This window comes from Saccopteryx leptura, chromosome 2, assembly GCF_036850995.1.
Source record: "Saccopteryx leptura isolate mSacLep1 chromosome 2, mSacLep1_pri_phased_curated, whole genome shotgun sequence".
In the NCBI taxonomy this organism is placed as follows: Eukaryota; Metazoa; Chordata; class Mammalia; order Chiroptera; family Emballonuridae; genus Saccopteryx; species Saccopteryx leptura.
The window spans coordinates 93806928-93824220 of NC_089504.1; the positions used below are offsets into that span (position 1 = coordinate 93806928).

The 17293-nt window shown below is 46.9% G+C and overlaps 1 protein-coding gene across 1 annotated transcript in view; it reads right to left on the reverse strand.

Annotated features, from left to right (window-relative positions):
* Positions 1-467: 467 nt before the first annotated feature.
* LOC136391440 (17-beta-hydroxysteroid dehydrogenase type 3-like) overlaps positions 468-17293 on the reverse strand; it is a 49285-nt gene continuing 32459 nt past the window's right edge. Inside the window, 8 exon segments of the mRNA XM_066363126.1 lie at positions 468-537; positions 539-741; positions 4889-5038; positions 8428-8493; positions 9088-9169; positions 10514-10548; positions 13333-13368; positions 14958-15025. Coding sequence (XP_066219223.1) covers positions 468-537; positions 539-741; positions 4889-5038; positions 8428-8493; positions 9088-9169; positions 10514-10548; positions 13333-13368; positions 14958-15025 — 710 coding nt within the window.

Sequence of the window (17293 nt, forward strand, 5' to 3'; positions counted from 1 at the left end):
AGGCTGTATAAGATAAGGTATATTTCTTTTCCACATAAGCTGCTGGTTGCAGAAGTTCTTCCCCAGAGGCAAATCCACCAGGATTTGATGTGAAGGTTTACAAACAATGTCTACACTTTTGTAAGTTGTTCCATCAATAGTTGAAATGCTAAGTAATTCCCTTTAATTAATATATGCTAAGACAAACATTTATAATAAGATTAATTAGTGTAGCTCATTGTATTTTCCAAAGATGGTCACAACAGCATTTTCTATTACACAGGGAACAAAAGAAGAGTCAGAGTGCTTCTGCTGTTTCTTAAGTAACTTTAATTCAAAATAAGCAATATGCCAAAGTGACATATCTTGGGGCAGCCTGTCCTGAATCACATCATTAGCCTTACAGAATAAGCTAAATTTAGTTTTGTATGAGTAAACTGGCTTTGTCTGCTCTGGAAAAGTTTAATGCCAGTCTCCTGTCCTTGATTTTAAGATGAGCAAAATGGCACAAAAGTTGTATTCTGGGTGCTGTATCTGTGCCGTGGCCCTCCAGCTTCAGGGGTGATGGTGACAGTCTTCTTCTTGGTCCTCTGTGGCCTGTGCAGAACTCAGTGACTGGAATGATGCTGGACGACCCCTCGGCCTCCTGGACTATCCAGCTTTGGTGTTCTGCTTGAGGTAGTTGGTGTAACGAGTCAGGAGTAGCTTCTTGAATGTACCACTGTAGAAGATGCACGACGGGATCAGGCTCAGAAAGCTCGCCTTAAATAGACAACAACGTGAGTGTTGGGGTGAACAAAAAGACCAAGGAAGTTACTACTAAAACAAGGAAGTTACTACTAAAATGATAGTCATCATTTTAAAAAATATTTTTTCTGACTACTGAAGTCCCAAAATTTTTTAGCACAGTCATGTGTCACTTAACAAGGGGGATACTTTCTAAGAAATGCATCATTAGATGACTTTGTCATTGTGTGCACATCCTAGAGTGCACTTTCACACACCTAGATGGTGTCTCCCACTACACCCCTAGGCTGTGTGGGACAGCCTGTTGCGCCTAGACAACAAGCCTGCACAGCATGTTACTGCACTGAACACTGAAGGCTTTTAAACACAGTGGTAAGTATTTGTGTATGTAAATATATCTGAATATAGTAAAAGTACATTTAAATATTTTAAAGCCCTGACCCGGTAGCTCAATGGATAAAACATTTTCCTGGTGTGCCAAGGTCACAAGTTCAAGCCCTGGTCAGGGCACATACAAGATGCAATTGGTGAGTGCACCACTAGAGGGAACAACTAAGTTGAACAGCAAGTTAATGCTTCTCTCTCTACCTCCCTCTCTATTCCTGTCTCCTCTCCCTTCTCTCGTTCTCAAATCAATGGGGAAAATTTTTAATTTAAAGATGGTTACAGATAAAAAATGGTACATGTGTGTAGTGCACTTATCATGAACGGAGCTTGCAAGACCAGAAGTTGCTCTGGGTGAGTCAGTGAGTGATAGGGTGGGGAATAGTCAGGCTAGGACAATGCTAGATGCTACTGTAATCTTTATAAACACGGTATTATTTTTTTTAAGGAATTTATTTATTTATTTTAGAGAGGAGAGAGAGAGAACAGAAGAGAAAGAAGGGAGAGAGGAGAAGCAGGAAGCATCAACTCCCATATGTGCCTTGACCAGAGAAACCCAGGGTTTTAAACTGGCAACATCAGCATTCCAGTTCAACACTTTATCCATTGCGACACCACAGGCCAGGCATAAACACAGTATTCTAAAGCAACACTAAATTTATTTTAAAATATTTTATTTTTCAATAAAAATTGAACAGGTTACTATAACTTTACTTTGTAAACTTTTTAGTTTTTTAACTTTTAATTTTTTTGTAACAACAATTTAAAACAAACACATTATAGTTATACAAAAATATTTTCTTTTTATTCTTATTCTATAAGTTTTTTCCTATTTTTTTTTTATTTTTTACTTTTTAAACTTGTTTGTTAAAATCTAACACACAAACACACATATTAGCCTAAGCATTCATGGGGTCAGGATCACTAATATCACTGTCTCCACTCCAACTCGTGTCCCTGTGGAAGGTCTTCCAGGGCAATAACAGGCACCATGTGGGCAGCTCCTGCGACAGCAGTGCCGTCTCCTAGAGCACCTGCTGGAGGACCTGCCAGAGGCTCTTTTTGGAGAAGTGTCACCCCTTTGGGGAAGATGTCCATGGTGGTTTGTTTAACTTGTTTCTTTTCTTTTTTCTTTTTTTATTGTAGATCTGCTTGTAAGCTGATAACGCAACATGAACATTCCTCTTTTTAAATGAAAACCTTTTGGTGTTTTTTAATCAATGAAAACCTTTATAAGGAGCTGCAAAACTTCTGCTAGACCCTTCTCCGAATCTTCTTAAAGGTTATTTTCCATCTCCTGCAGTTTCCTTTCCTCCATCTCCTCCTTAGCTATGCATTCCAATTCCAGTTCAAACAACTCCCCTTTAGTCAGTTCCTCGGGAACCACCTCTAGAAGCTCACTGCCACCTCACCCACACCCGGGGACCACAGTCTTGTTGACTTTTGCAGCCTCGTCATTCTTGGCAAACCCTTTGAAGTCATTGATGAACTTCTTCCAGATGCCATTCATGGACTCCGTGGTGGTCTCACCGCAAGCCCGAGCAAGGTTCCTGACGCAGCCACAGCTGTAATTTCTCCAGGATGGCAGCAGTGTTGCCCTGGGTGCAGCGGCAGCCTGGGCACAGGTGCCCCGCAGGCACTGGGCCTTAAGTGCTGTTACAACTCCTTGATCCAGTGGTTGGATCAAAGAGGTGGTATTTGGAGGGAGAAACAGCACTTTAATATTAGGATGCAGATCGGCAATAAAATCAGATGGTCTGGGGACACTGTCAACAATAAACAAAATTTTGACGTGTCCCGTGCTCTCCAAATAGTCCTTCTCCATGTTGTTGGCGCAGCCACTGAGGAGGACAACCTGGAAGAGGACCTGAGTCACCCAGGACTTTCTGTGGCCCCTGGGCCCTGGCAGTGTGTGCTCACTGACATGCCTGAAGGCCCTGCGGTCCTCACTGTGCCAGGTCGCAGTGTTCCCACCCACAGCCTGAGACATTGCCCCCAAGCCAGACAGCTATTCTGTCCTTAAACGCCTCAGCCTCCTCGTGGATGGAAGTCCTTTCAGGCATCCATTCCAGAATAAAGACGTTTCAACCACACTGTACAGTTGCTCGGGTGAGTAACTCTCCTCCACAATCAGCTTCTCTAGAGTTTCCACAAGTTCCTCAGCTGCCTTCACATCAGCACTGGCCAAATCACCACTCACTTTCTCATTATGAAATGAATAACTCTTCTTGAACTGCTTAACATACCCAGACCTAGCAAGAAATTCAACATCACATACAAGTGCAGGCTTTTCTTTCAATAACACAAACCTTCTGCTTTGGCCAGGGTCATCGTGGCTTTGAGAGGGATACACTTCTGTGTCTGGTCTTCAACCCAGGTCATTGGAAATGTCCCATGTCTGATACAGGCCCTTCTCAGATTGTTGTCTTGTCACCTTCAATAAACAGACCCTTTAACAGCTCCCATCACTTTGTTCTCATTCTTTATGACTGTAGCTGAGGAGGAAGGGGACCTGCCTGACTGCCAAGCAATACCCGTTACTGATCTTCCACCTCCGTGGTCCTTAATCACTGTTCACTCATGGTTGGGTCAATCACTCAATGTGGCTTCCTACTGGCAACATTAACAGTGGGCTTTGTACCCTTAGGGGCCACAGTGAACAAGACAACACATGGTTCAATCAAGCACAAGAGAAAACGACCCACTCAAGAGACAAGATGTATGAGGCTGTCACCACTGTCACGCGGCACACTGTCTACGGCAGACTTTCCATAAGTAGAAAGAGTACAGTACAGTAAATACATAAACCAGTAACACAGTCACTTATTATCATCTCAAGAGATACGCTGTACAGATAACTGCACGTGCTGTGCTTGTATACAACCGGCAGTGCAGTAGCTCTGTGCACACCTGCGTCTCCACAGACACGTGAGTGATACGGTGCACTGCAACGCCATACGGCAATGAGTCACCAGGCGATAGGAACTTTGCTCCATGGTCATCTATGCCACCATCCTATGTGCGGTCTGTTGTTGACAGAAGTGTAGTTATACGTGCGTGAATGTCATTGCTAGAATTTAAGGGTTTTGTGACCCTTTCCCAGTAAACAAGTCACTTGTAGGATCAGCCCTGAGGAACTTCAAACTGGAGAGAAGTGTCCGTGGAAAAGTGCCACCCTCGCCCTCCCTCTGGAGAGAAGTGTCCGTGGAAAAGTGCCACCCTCGCCCTCCCTCCCGGTGAGCACGTCCTCTTCCTGGTGTCCCTCTCCCAGTGTCTCCGTGTTCTTTCTACCAAGGGCCCGTGAAAATGAGATGGCAGCAAAACTCAGATCTGCCTAAAATTCCAGGTGATGCCAGAAACAGAACCACACTGAAACTGTGTTTGTTTTCACTAGTAGCAAGCAGTATTCCCATCTACCGTTTCAGTTTCATGTTTCTATTTGTGTCTAAAAGCAGCCTGGGCATGGTAAGAACTCCAGGTGCCATTGAACCTTATTTCCATATTTGATGGAGTCTGTAGTGAGCAGGAACCAGCTTGCACTGCTCACAAGAGCCACCTGTTGTGCACACTCCTAGGTTCACGCTCTGTCGCTCTGTAACAACATGTGGGAAGCTTAAAACCAACCATGGGGGAGGACTTAAATAATGGGAGTCAGCACATGTTGCCAATCAAGGTGAAATATTTCACTTGGAGGTTGCCTATGGGCTGAGCACCCAGGCCACCAACAGCCTGCACCCCTGTCCTCACTTGCTCCCAGAAAGGCGAAGTTATCAATTACCCAGATTTCATGGAGAAGGCAGCCACAGGTTTCCTCCCCGATCCTGACATAACGTAGTGACTCTTTCACAAACTCATCGGCAGTCTTGGTTATCAGGCCGGAACTGAAATGCTTTGTCATCGGGGTTGAGACTGCATATGGGGTCAGCACCTACAATGGGAGATAAAGCCGTAACACAGGAAGTCTGCCCGGCCTCAGAAGTGAGCCCCCACCCCAGCACCCCTTCATTCCCCAGCTCTGTTCTTCCTGTGGAAAGCTTCAGGGTCCGCAATGAGAAGGGGGTGCTGACAAGGCGGAGAACTGGCCCAGAGCCGGGACCAGGCTCCGCGTTTCACTTTGCCACTGACTCAGGACGAGGCCTTAGCCACATGCCACCAGGTGGCCAAGCGCACACAGGGTAATGAGGACATGAGCCATCTCTCCGAACATGGCTGCCAGCCTTTGAAAATAAAAATGCAGGGCAAGCCCTGGCCAGTTGGCTCAGTGGTACAGCGTCGGCCTGGCATGCAGGAGTCCCGGGTTCGATTCCCGGCCAGGGCACACAGGAGAGGCGCCCATCTGCTTCTCCACCCCTCCCCCTCTCCTTCCTCTCTGTCTCTCTCTTCCCCTCCCGCAGCCAAGGCTCCATTGCAGCAAAGTTGACCCGAGCGCTGAGGATGGCTCCGTGGCCTCTGCCTCAGGCGCTAGAATGGCTCTGATTGTGGCAGAGCGACGCCCCAGATGGGCAGAGCATCGCCCCCTGGTGGGCATGCCAGGTGGATCCCGGTCAGGCACATGTGGGAGTCTGTCTGACTGCCTCCCCGTTTCCAACTTAAGAAAAATACAAAAAAAAAAAAAAATGCAGGGCACTCAGTTAAAATAAATCCAGAAAAACAGCACCTACAAATTCATTATAATTATGTCCCAAGTAGTCCACAGGATATACACACGTTGAAAAATGTGTTTGTTATTTATTTGAAATGCAAATTTAATTGGATGTCCTGTATTTTATCTGGCAACCCTATCTCAGAATTTTATTTCTAACATATATAGCCAAAGTTGGGGCAATTTAACACACCTGGGTCCCCACTTTCACACTTCAGTTAGGAGCCAGGAATGGCACAAAACTCATGATCTTTCCTGTTGTGGTAAGAAAATAAACAACCACACATTGCACCCTCCCAGTCCGACACCATGTTCCCACCCATGGCATCACCAGCTGGGGGCCTGGCATGAGGCTCCACGACAGGGCTCCTTACTTGATTCCCAGACACAGAGACCCTGGCATCCTCAGAGAGGAAAAAGGTCCACGCTTGTTTTCTTGGTTTTATTTTTCTTTACATCACATTTGCAATTTTCATCATATCATATTTCCTTCACATAACATTTGAAATGATGTTTTTCATGATTGAGTCTAATTATCCAATTGAATGCTATCATTAATTTGTGTAACACTTTTCTACAAAGATCTCAAAGTGTTACTCTTAGAGAGATATAGAAACATCTATTTCCAACCACAGTTTCCAAGTTGGGAAATAATAAGTATTTTCATTTCTACAGTGAAATTTGATTGACAAAACACCTTATTATAGAACATAGAAACTCAATAAATAGTGGTGAAACTTGCATACTTGTTTATTCATAGCTCTTTATAATAATCTAGAGAAGTGAGGAGGTATTGTAAACCCCTTTCTACAGATGGGGAAACTGAGGCTCACAGAGTTTAAGCAGGTTTTCCAGGATCACGAAGGTGGTAAGTGGCAGAGCTGGGATTTGAAAATGAAACTCAAGTCTACAGTACATATGTCCTTGTCCATTTAACAGATACTTATTGAGCACCAATTACATAAGTGTTGGGAGAGGGCAGTGGTGATGAAAGGTCAGGGAGTCTTCTCACCTTCCCAAACTTGCTGGGAGAGCAGCTCCATGGCTTTGACATCAGGAAGGATTTGCCTCCCTAACTGCTTCCTCCCAACCCTGGCTGCCCCTCGGAGCCACTAACTTGGCAGCCGCAGCATCTCTGGACCACAAGTACCAAGATCAAGATGATGCTGAGACTGTCACATGGCAAGTAACCAAGTAGCTCTGGTAATCATTAGTGTTGCCCACCAAATATTTCTAGTTCCTGTTTCCTCCAGACACGTGACAGAATCGCACTTCCTGGACCCCTGTGTTTGGGTGGGATCATGAGACCATATCTGGCCAGTGAGCATGAGCAAAAGTGACATGTGTCTTTTCTGAGCCAGAGCCCTTAATTAGCAAAGCAAGATCCTCTATATCTCCTACCACTTTTTCTCTGGTACGTCACCTGACAGTATCCGAGATGGCAGCTGCTCCATCAGCCTGGGTCCCTGCGTCACCACAGTGAGCGAGTCCCCTCTGGCAGCTCATAGTGAACACGCATCATGAGTGAGAAATAAATCTCCATGGTGTTACATCAGTGAGATTTTAAGGGTTATTTTTTACTGCAGTGAACAGCTTATATGGGGTAGCACCTATGCAAAAGGAATCTGTCTTCAGCTGGGAGTTGGAAAGTGGATAGGAAGGAAAAATATCTGGTAGGTGAGACTTTAGTTCGAGGGGCAAAGAACAGCACTGTGGTCTAGCGACATGGCTATTACAGTTACTTACTGTGGGGGGAAGTCAAAGTTATTTGCAAAGGTCTCACCAATAACTCACATCTGCCTTTGACTAAGCTTTGTCCTATAGCTGCTTAATTGATAAGAACAGTCACCTGCGATGGTCTTGCCTGAGTGTTTTAATTGAAAATCAGAATGCACACCAACAATTTTAAAGATATCACTGTGAGCATGCTTTTTCCATTTCTAATGGTGTGTTGTACAACCTCTTCCCAAACAACATCAACAAGAAAAATCCCTGTAAACTTTTAATTCCAGGTTCTAGAAACCACTTAACTCTGCTGCTGAGCCAACCATGTGCATATTGCTGACATCTCAGGGTGTCGCACTCCACAGCCTACAGAAGCAGTGACAACCCGATCTGATTACAGTTAGGACCAGGAGGCCTCCACGTCGGGTCTGCCGCGGTTGGTGAAAGGGGAAGCAGAGCTCCTCTTCCCGACTGCTCAGGAACCAGGGTGTGAGGGTCTCTGTGGCCCCTCACAGACGAGCAGCTGCAAGGGCAGCACCCCCACTGCCCCAGCAGGGACGAGAGCCCAGTGCTGTCTTGCTCCCTCTCCACCATCCCTCCGTCCTGAGCCTCCTCCTGTACCTGCATCAGAGAGTCAAGGACAGTCAACAAGACCCCACTCTCTGTTGTGATGCAGCATCAGGTAGCAAGAGGGTCGACAGCGTTCCTGGGCACTCACCCCCGTGCCCCATTTCCTGCCCCTGCACCCAGGGCCTGAGCCAGAGTGGCAGCAGACAGAACCGTGATAGCACAGCCGCCACCACACTGGCCGCAGGAACTCCCACAGTGTCATCCAGACCACCTGCCCGGTCTGCACACAGCCTCCAGTCCTGCAGGGGGTAGTGGCCCCGGCTCCGTGCGGATCTGGGGTTCCTATTGAGGGGGGGGGGGCTCAGAACTATTCACCTCACCTGGATGGTGATCCCTCTCGCTTGGTATTCCGCGCGCAGAGCCTTGGAGAACGTGCACACAAAAGCCTGGACAGGAAGGAGAACAAACACCTCAGGACCCAGCGCTGGCTTCTCCAGCAGAACCAACCACTCAGATTGCAACGGGCACCACGAGGGGGCTACCGCTTTATCTTAAAACGCAGAGGCTTGTCTTGATGAAAGAAAGCTAGGACTTCATTTCTTGGACTGGAAGATCCCCTTCAATCAGTGGGAACATACAGTTTGGGATAAATACACCTCGGGCCACTGCACATAAATGACCCAACCCAGGGGGACCCGTCCCCTGTGTAGAGCACCCCTCCCCCGAGAGTTTGCTGTGAAGACCAGGGCCTGGGGACACCTGTGGGGCCTCCAGGGCAGGAAGGAAACTGTGTGTTACTTGCTGGCCGGAAGGCAGCAGGGCGCCCAGGCGGGGAGGGGAGTGAGGGCTGGAGGCGGGGCTGCGCCTGCCCTGTGGTGCCGCTGCAGGACCCCGTTAGCCTTTGTCTAACTGGCTCTGACCCGTCCATAGAAGAGTGCCTCCTGGCAGCCCGTCCACCGACTGGCCAGATGACCAAAGGAAAATGCCAACTGGGAGAAACCAGAGGGAGAAGGAGACTCGAGCCACGTGCTGTCACTCACCTTGGAAGCCGAGTACAGGGAGTACAGAGGCCAGGGGCAGAGGGCCACCCCAGAGGAAATGTTCAAGATGAGCCCTTTCCGCCTAAAAGGCAGAAGCACAAAGTCATCAGTTGCTTTGCCACCTGACCGCACCTTGGGAAGGAAGATGACAAAGAGGTCCCCCGTGAACGCGGAACCCCATCCTCCCTCGCCCCGCGTGCTCGGAGTCCTGTGACTGGGAACCAGTTCTGCTGCAGCGAAGGTTCCCCCACAGAATGCAGGAAACTAGCTGAGCTCAGACAAGACGGGGAAGAGATCCTGCTCTCTCAGCTGTGGTCACAGGAGCGCCAGGTCCCCTCTGACTCTTAAAGATGACCCACAAGACAGATGTGTGTCCTGAGTGGGATCCCACAACCCATCATCTGCTCACACGGACACCCCACACCAGCCTTTAGGGCCCTTATTATCCTTTTGAAATTTAATTTCTTTAATCCATTCCTGTGAGTCAGTTTAATTCAGGAAAACCAAGAAACTACACGTTAGAATACAAGACCAAGCCCCTCTTCCTCTAGAGAAGATAAAACTATCAGGCATTTGCTTTTAATGAGCAGTATCTAAAAGAAAACACCCCTAAATGGGTGTTGTAATAGGGTGATACAGACATGGAATAAATGGAGGCGTTCTCGGTGGTGATTTTCACCAGATATTGGAGTATTCGTTCTGACAAGAGCTGAAACTCATTATAACAGAGATGGAATTGGTCTCAGGCCAACTTCTGAAGTTTCTTTTATGCTCAACAGAAGTTAGTATTTGTAATACAATGTGTGCTGAGTCTGCTGTTCTCTCCTCCCTCAAGTGTACACTACATTTGACCTTCAAATATGCTTCTCAGTTTGCAAAGCCAGCGGGGCCCAGAATGTTGTTTTTCTCCTGGAACCTCCATGTCCTTTCATCATAGTTTTATCATTTGTTCAAGCAGCAGCCAGCTGAGCCCTGGGCCCCCCAGTCTCCAAGTCCACTGACTGCCCGGCCAGGGAAACCACGTGGCTCCACGCTTTTTTTTTTTTTTTTTTCTGAAGCTGGAAACGGGGAGGCAGTCAGACAGACTCCCGCATGTGCCCGACCAGGATCCACCCGGCACGCCCACCAGGGGGCAATGCTCTGCCCATCTGGGGCGTTGCTCCCTCGCAACCAGAGCCATTCTAGCACCCGAGGCAGAGGCCACAGAGCCATCCTCAGTGCCTGGGCCAACTTTGCTCCAATGGAGCCTTGGCTGTGGGAGGGGAAGAGAGAGACAGAGAGGAAGGAGGGGGGGTGGAGAAGCAGATGGGCGCTTCTCCTGTGTGCCCTGGTCGGGAATCAAACCCAGGCCCCCCGCACGCCAGGCTGATGCCTACCACTGAGCCAACCGGTCAGGGCTCCACACTTTTTCAAAGAAAGGCTTTACCTTGATTCCATGTGTTGCAGAATTAGCTGTGTCATCTGTAAGAGAAGGGCAGAGTTAAGCCTCAACAAAGGAACCGGACAGCAATGGGCAGTGCGACAGGGAAGCGGGTGCAAGAGGAAGCGGAGAACGGCTGCAGCCGCTCAGGTGGCCCTGGGACCCGCTGACACCTGTTGGAGGTGATCCTGGCAACACTGGGTCTGGCTGGAACCCACAGGAGGCAGCCTGGACAAAGTGCTCAGAAGCCTGAAAAATGAGGGCAGTGAAAACCTGTGGAAATGGGCTTCTGGCCGTGGATCAGCACTGAGGCTCCCAGCATGCTTCACTCTGGGAGATAGGCAACAGTGGGCTGCTCGTCATAAACCCTGGCCCTGAGCTAGGATCGGGGGCCATCAGGAAACTACATAAGTGTCCATAGGCATCTCAAGTACAAGGGTTGAGATGGAGGACATCTGTCTACTCAACAGCAGCCGCATAAGCAACTTGTAGGTGGTCTGTGAAACAGTTCTCTAGACAGAATTGTCTGTTGGAATTACTACAGTATTGAGAAGTCCCTTCTTCCTGCCAACCTTCTTCCCCCAAAGAGGTCTTGTTTGCAGCTACTGGAGCTTAAACATCCTATTAAAAGAGTGTTTCACATCATAACTATAAGGCATACATTTTAAGAACTATGGAGGAGGCAACTGTGTGGACTAACATGTTCCCAAAGTACATTTGAGTGGAATCAGGCCGTGTCTGGGGAGCAGCCTGGGGACAGAGAAGAACCAGATGGATGGGGAGAGGCAGAAAAATAATCAGACCAGGGCCCAGAAGACAAGTCTTGCTTATTTCCTCATGTTGTCCAGGAGCTCTGAGGAAACTTTAGTAGGCTGTGTCCCTGCCCCCACTCCCAGTTCATCAGCCAGGCTCTTAAGCCCATTCAGGGGTCTCCAGAGCAAAACTGTCACTGCTCAGGGTCAGTGGCAGAACGGCACTGCCTCCTGAAACCCTGGATTTTAAGGGAGACGAGAGAAGGATAAGGGCTAGATTGTGCCATCACCCTTCCTTGCTTTCTCCAACACCACTGAGATGGTCACTGGGGCCCACCAGCATGTGCTCAAAATTTCCCAGATGAATTCATTAGCTTCACTGGACTAGCAATCCCAATTACAGAGGTGACATCAGTCTTTGTGAGTCTCTGTCACTAAGCTCCCAGTATTTAGTCTCCGATCTCACCTCCCCTTTGCTCTGAACTCATCTCCCCTCTCTGCCCTTGACAGAGATCGCTATTTCCAGATGACTCCTTTGGAATAGTTGATACTTGTCATGCCTCCAACCAGCATGGACAACTGTGGATGGCATATTTACAAGCTAACCTCCGGTGTGTTTTCTCTGTTATTTAGGGAATTTGGTGTCTAGAAATATATAAAATAACTTTTTAGTAAATCAAAGCATTTCTTTGCTAAAGGAATCAGAGGATTATCGAATACATTTGGGAAGACCTGTGATCAAATGGACCAAGCCTGAAAGATCAATGTGTAAAATACTGTGAAAGATCTTAGTGTTAAGGCTGCCAACAACAGTTGGACATGCAGAACTTACAATTACATCAGCTGGGAGTTTCAAAAAGCCATTGATTGCTCCACATAAAAGAATGTGTATACCAATAAAAACTGAGCAGGAAACTACAAAATACCAAGATTCTTACAGAAAAACAACCAACAGTTAAAATAATTTTTTTCAACCCAACTTATCCATCTGAAAAAAAATGGGTGGGGGGGTGTCTTCTCAACATTCATCCCCTCTCCCTAGGTTGAGAGCAATGGATTTTCCTTTGGGAAAGCAGTCCTCCACTGCCAGTTCATGACTTCAAGGTGGGACCGAGACTTCTGCTGCTCCCCAACCAGGGTCCCGGATCCATGAAATCAGGAATCATGCCTGATCCTCTGCTGCAGTTCCCTGGGCTTAACTGAAGGGTCACAAGGGCCGCCATGTGCATTGCGAATTTTGTGTACTGAGCCAGTTGTTGGGTAAGTGGAGTTGAAAGCCCAGCAGTACCTCACAAGCCATTTAGAGGGCTCTTGACATACAGAAGAAAGGAAAACACTGTGTTTACACATCAGTACCATCTACTCACGACGCAGCAGGTTGTGGCCACTCTTAAGCAACACTTTTCCCCAAATTTTCTTCCCACCAGGGGGCGCCTTTTTTATTATTCACTTCAGGACACAGAGTAGGACAGCTTTGTGGTAGTGGAGTCTAAGTGCTTGTGCGGAATGGCACCTAACACAACACTTAGTCCAACACTTTTATTAGCAGATGAAGAATCTGAAATTCGAGGGAGTTAAATAGCATGCCCAATGCTGCCCAGCTAACTGTAACTGAATTGGGATCAGAAATACCTATGAACATGAACTTCAACAAATATTTATTGAACAAGAGTCCACAAGACCCACACTGTGCCCTCTGTCTTTTTTTTCACACAGAGTGAGTTTTTCTCTATTCACAAGAATAGGATCAAAAGAAAGTATTAAATATTTTTTAAAAGTCACCTTGGAATCCAGAACGGGTTCAGCGTTGTGTGGGTTCAGGTCTAATGTGTTCTGACATATGACAACACTGAATGCAGAAATAGGATTCAGACACTAGGGAAAATGAGTCTATCACCGTACTTGATGAAAACAGAACAAGACAATTAAAAGGTTTCTACATGACTTCCCAATTAAATCCAGTTCATTTTCAGAGAATTCTACTTCCACAGGGAAAGGGCCAGTTCTCCTGTGTTGCCACATTTCAATAGCTGCTACATTTTAATGCATTTAGTACATACGTTGATCACATACCTTCACTACTGAGGTGATGTTACAATGGATGAGGCTCTGTAATAAATAACCATAATCACAGATCAGCCAGATCACTTGAAAAATTCTCTTGAAATGCAGTCAGTGCTAAAGAATCACACAGTGGGCAAAGTGCACGTCTGAGCTGTTCCCTCACTTGCTTAGCCAGCAGATTAGTCTCCTAATTGATGTTCAGCAAGTGTGCACTGGAACTGGGAGACATCTGACATCATGCTACAGTTCTCTAAAGTGTGGTCTCAAATAGAAGTCAATTGAGAGTTTCCTCAACAACTTAAAGAGCCATATGGACACAGTTTTTTAAAGAGAGAGAATTAATTTCCAGCTGGAGGAAGAGAGGTCAGCATGTGTGGGTCTAGAAGAAGACAACATAAGCCCTGGCCAGTTGGTTCAGCAATAGAACATTGGCCTGGCATGTGGATGTCGTGGGTTCGATTCCTGGTCAGGGAACACAGGAAAGGTGACCATCTGCTCTTCTACCACGCCCTCTCTCCATTCTCTCTATCTCTCTCTTCCCTTCCTGCAGCCATGGCTCGGTTGGAACAAGTTGGCTCAGGGTGCTGAGGATGGCCCCTTGGCCTCTGCCTCAGGTGCTGAAGTGGCTTGGTTGCTGAGCAACAGAGCAGCAGCCCCAGATGGGCAGAGCATCACCCCATAAGGGGCTTGCCAGGTAGATCCTGGCTGGGGTGCATGTGGGAGTCTATCTCTCTGCCTCCCCACTTCTCACTTAAGAAAAAATAAATTAAAAAAAAGACAACAACATAGAGAATAGAAAGATGAATGGTTGTACAATGTAACAGAGAGGTTCTGGGCTACAGAGGTCAGATAAAGAAATTACTAGAATCATCCAAGACAGACAGAGAGGAACAGAAGGACAGAAACAGGCACAAATACAGACATAATTAGAGAAAGAGAAGCAGGAATGGAATCTGCTTAATGGAGGCACACATATTTCTGCCAGAAGCAAGGACCACAGGTCTAGACATATGGCCAAGAAGGGGTTTGGCAAGGATGTGCAGTGATGTCCAAGCAATCTGGAATTCTATTCCCATGCAGTAGACTCAGAGCTGACATGGGACCATAGCAATCCCTGCAGAATCAGAGAAAGGAAATGTGACAGCCTGCTCAGAAGTAGTAGAACCCCATGACTTCAAAGATCAGGGCCTTCAAAGACATAACAAATAGTACCTTCAAGGTCTGCTCAATGCATAACAAATGTTCTCATGACCAATGGTAGCCATGGGTCTGAGCCAAGCTTGCTGAACTTCCAATACCCCAACCGCAGACCTGTCCCACTTGCACACACAGCTGTACATTTTTCAGGCAGTATTACCCCTTATAAAGCAGAGCACAGGGTCCCAAAAGACTGGGCCAGTAGGAAGGTAAGTTTTGATGTGTAGAGAAGGGGAAAGATGACTTATCCTAGATGACCATGAACTCTGGTACCCTTCTCTGTGTGTCAAGTGCTAAGATGAAAAAAGGGAAGCCTCCAGGCATTGACCAGGAATACAGAATTTTGCCCAGACACCCTTCCCAGGCCCCAGTGAGGATCCAGCCAGGGAACCCAGTACCTGGTGAGAGGACTTCATCCACAGAAAGCACAGACATACCTGGATGACATCTGGTGTGTTAAGGAAATCACTTGGGAGAAGACTTGGAAGCATTCCAACATTGTTGACTGACAGGGAGAGACAAGACAGAAAGATGTCAGAAGAGCTGGTGGTAGATGTGTAGTGAGAGCATTAAAAACAGTCATATTCAACCCGGGATGGCTGGCTCAGTGGTAGAGCACTGGCCCAATGTGTGGATGTCCTGGGTTCAATTCTAGGTCAGGACACACAAAAGAAGCAACCATAACTTCTCCACCCATACCCCTCTTTCTTCTCTTTCTTTTTCTCTCTTTCTCTCTCTTTCCTTCCTGCAGCCATGGCTCAATTAGTTCAAGCGCATCAGCCCCAGGCACTGAGGATGGCTCCATGGAGCTTCTACCTCAGGCACTAAAAATAGCTTGGTTGTTAGCATGGCCCTAGATGGGCAGAGCATCAGCCCCAGATCGGGGTTGCCAGGTGGATCCAGATTGGGGTGCATACAGGAGTCTGTCTATCTCCCCTTCTCTCTCTTGGAAAAGAAGAAAAATAATAGTCATATTCAACCCAAAAATTCTTGGAAAGTTTGTTTTTTTTTTTTGTATTTTTCTGAAGCTGGAAACGGGGAGAGACAGTCAGACAGACTCCCGCATGCGCCCGACCGGGATCCACCCGGCACGCCCACCAGGGGCAATGCTCTGCCCACCAGGGGGCGATGCTCTGCCCCTCTGGGGCGTCGCTCTGCCGCGTCCAGAGCCACTCTAGCGCCTGGGGCAGAGGCCAAGGAGCCATCCCCAGCGCCCGGGCCATCTCTGCTCCAATGGAGCCTTGGCTGCGGGAGGGGAAGAGAGAGACAGAGAGGAAGGAGGGGGGGTGGAGAAGCAAATGGGCGCTTCTCCTATGTGCTCTGGCCAGGAATTGAACCCGGGGCCCCCGCACGCCAGGCCGATGCTCTACCGCTGAGCCAACTGGCCAGGGCCAGGAAAGTTTTTATAAGGAAATTTGTACCGAGAGATTTATATACAAGGTTGATCACTGCGACATGATTTGATAACAGTGAGGCAATTTGAGGGGAAAAAATGGTGATCTAATAATAAGAAGCACATTAAGTGGACGATGGTGCAGCCACATGGTGAAATGCAATGCAGCCACTCAAAACTATAGTTGCTTAGAGTTTTAAAGACATGGAAAAACATTTGTGATATGGCTTTTCAAAATGTTATAAAATAGTATGTAAATTTAAGCTCGGTTTTGAAAATATGGGTAAATATGTAAAATACATGTAAATATATGAAAATATATATCTGAATGGATATGCACCAAAATGTTTTCTCACAGTCGGGATTTTAAGAAATCCATAATTCTTTTATGTGCTTCTATACTTTTTCCAGGTGGTTTTTTTTTTTTTTTGCAGTGATATGTTTTACATTTTTTTTAGTAAAAATGAATAATTAGTTATTTTTTAAATCAGCAGGAAGTTTAGAAATCAAATCTTCCATGCACAATACAAACACTGTACTGTGTATGTAGTTAAAAAATAGCTTGTTTATAAATCATCACAGAAAAAATACTATCTTGTTTCCTGAATAACAGAGTCAATTCTCCAATAACTACACTGACTTGCTGTTTTCATGGACCAATCACAGCAATGTTTGCTAAATGAGTTCCTTTAGGCCGCAGTTTCTGAGACTCCCTCTTCCTGACAAATGTCAATATTAGTTCAGCAAAAGAAAATTCATTTTAATATTAAGAAACATGGTTGGGAAGGTTGTGATATGCATATTGGATATATCCTAAAGTAATACATAAATCTGTTAATCCAGTAACGTCTCTTGAAGAATTGAGCTTTGAAAGATTTTTTTTTTTTTTTGTATTTTTCTGAAGCTGGAAACGGAGAGGCAGTCAGACAGACTCCCACATGTGCCCGACCGGGATCCACCTGGCATGCCCACCAGGGGGCAATGCTCTGCCCATCCAGGGCGTCGCTCCATCGCGACCAGAGCCACTCTAGCGCCTGGGGCAGAGGCCAAGGAGCCATCCCCAGCGCCCGGGCCATCTTTTGCTCCAATGGAGCCTCAGCTGCGGGAGGGGAAGAGAGAGACAGAGAGGAAGGAGAGGGGGAGGGGTGGAGAAGCAGATGGCGCCTCTCCTGTGTGCCCTGGCCTGGAATCGGACCTGGGACTTCCGCACACCAGGCCGACGTTCTACCACTGAGACAACCGACCAGGGCCTAGAATTGAGCTTTAATATTCATTTAATTCTATAGATTAAAATACAGTTATGGGTTAAGTTTAAGTTACCATGCAATACTCATGTGTCACTAAGATTATTATTTCACTAACGTATTACAACAAGCTTTG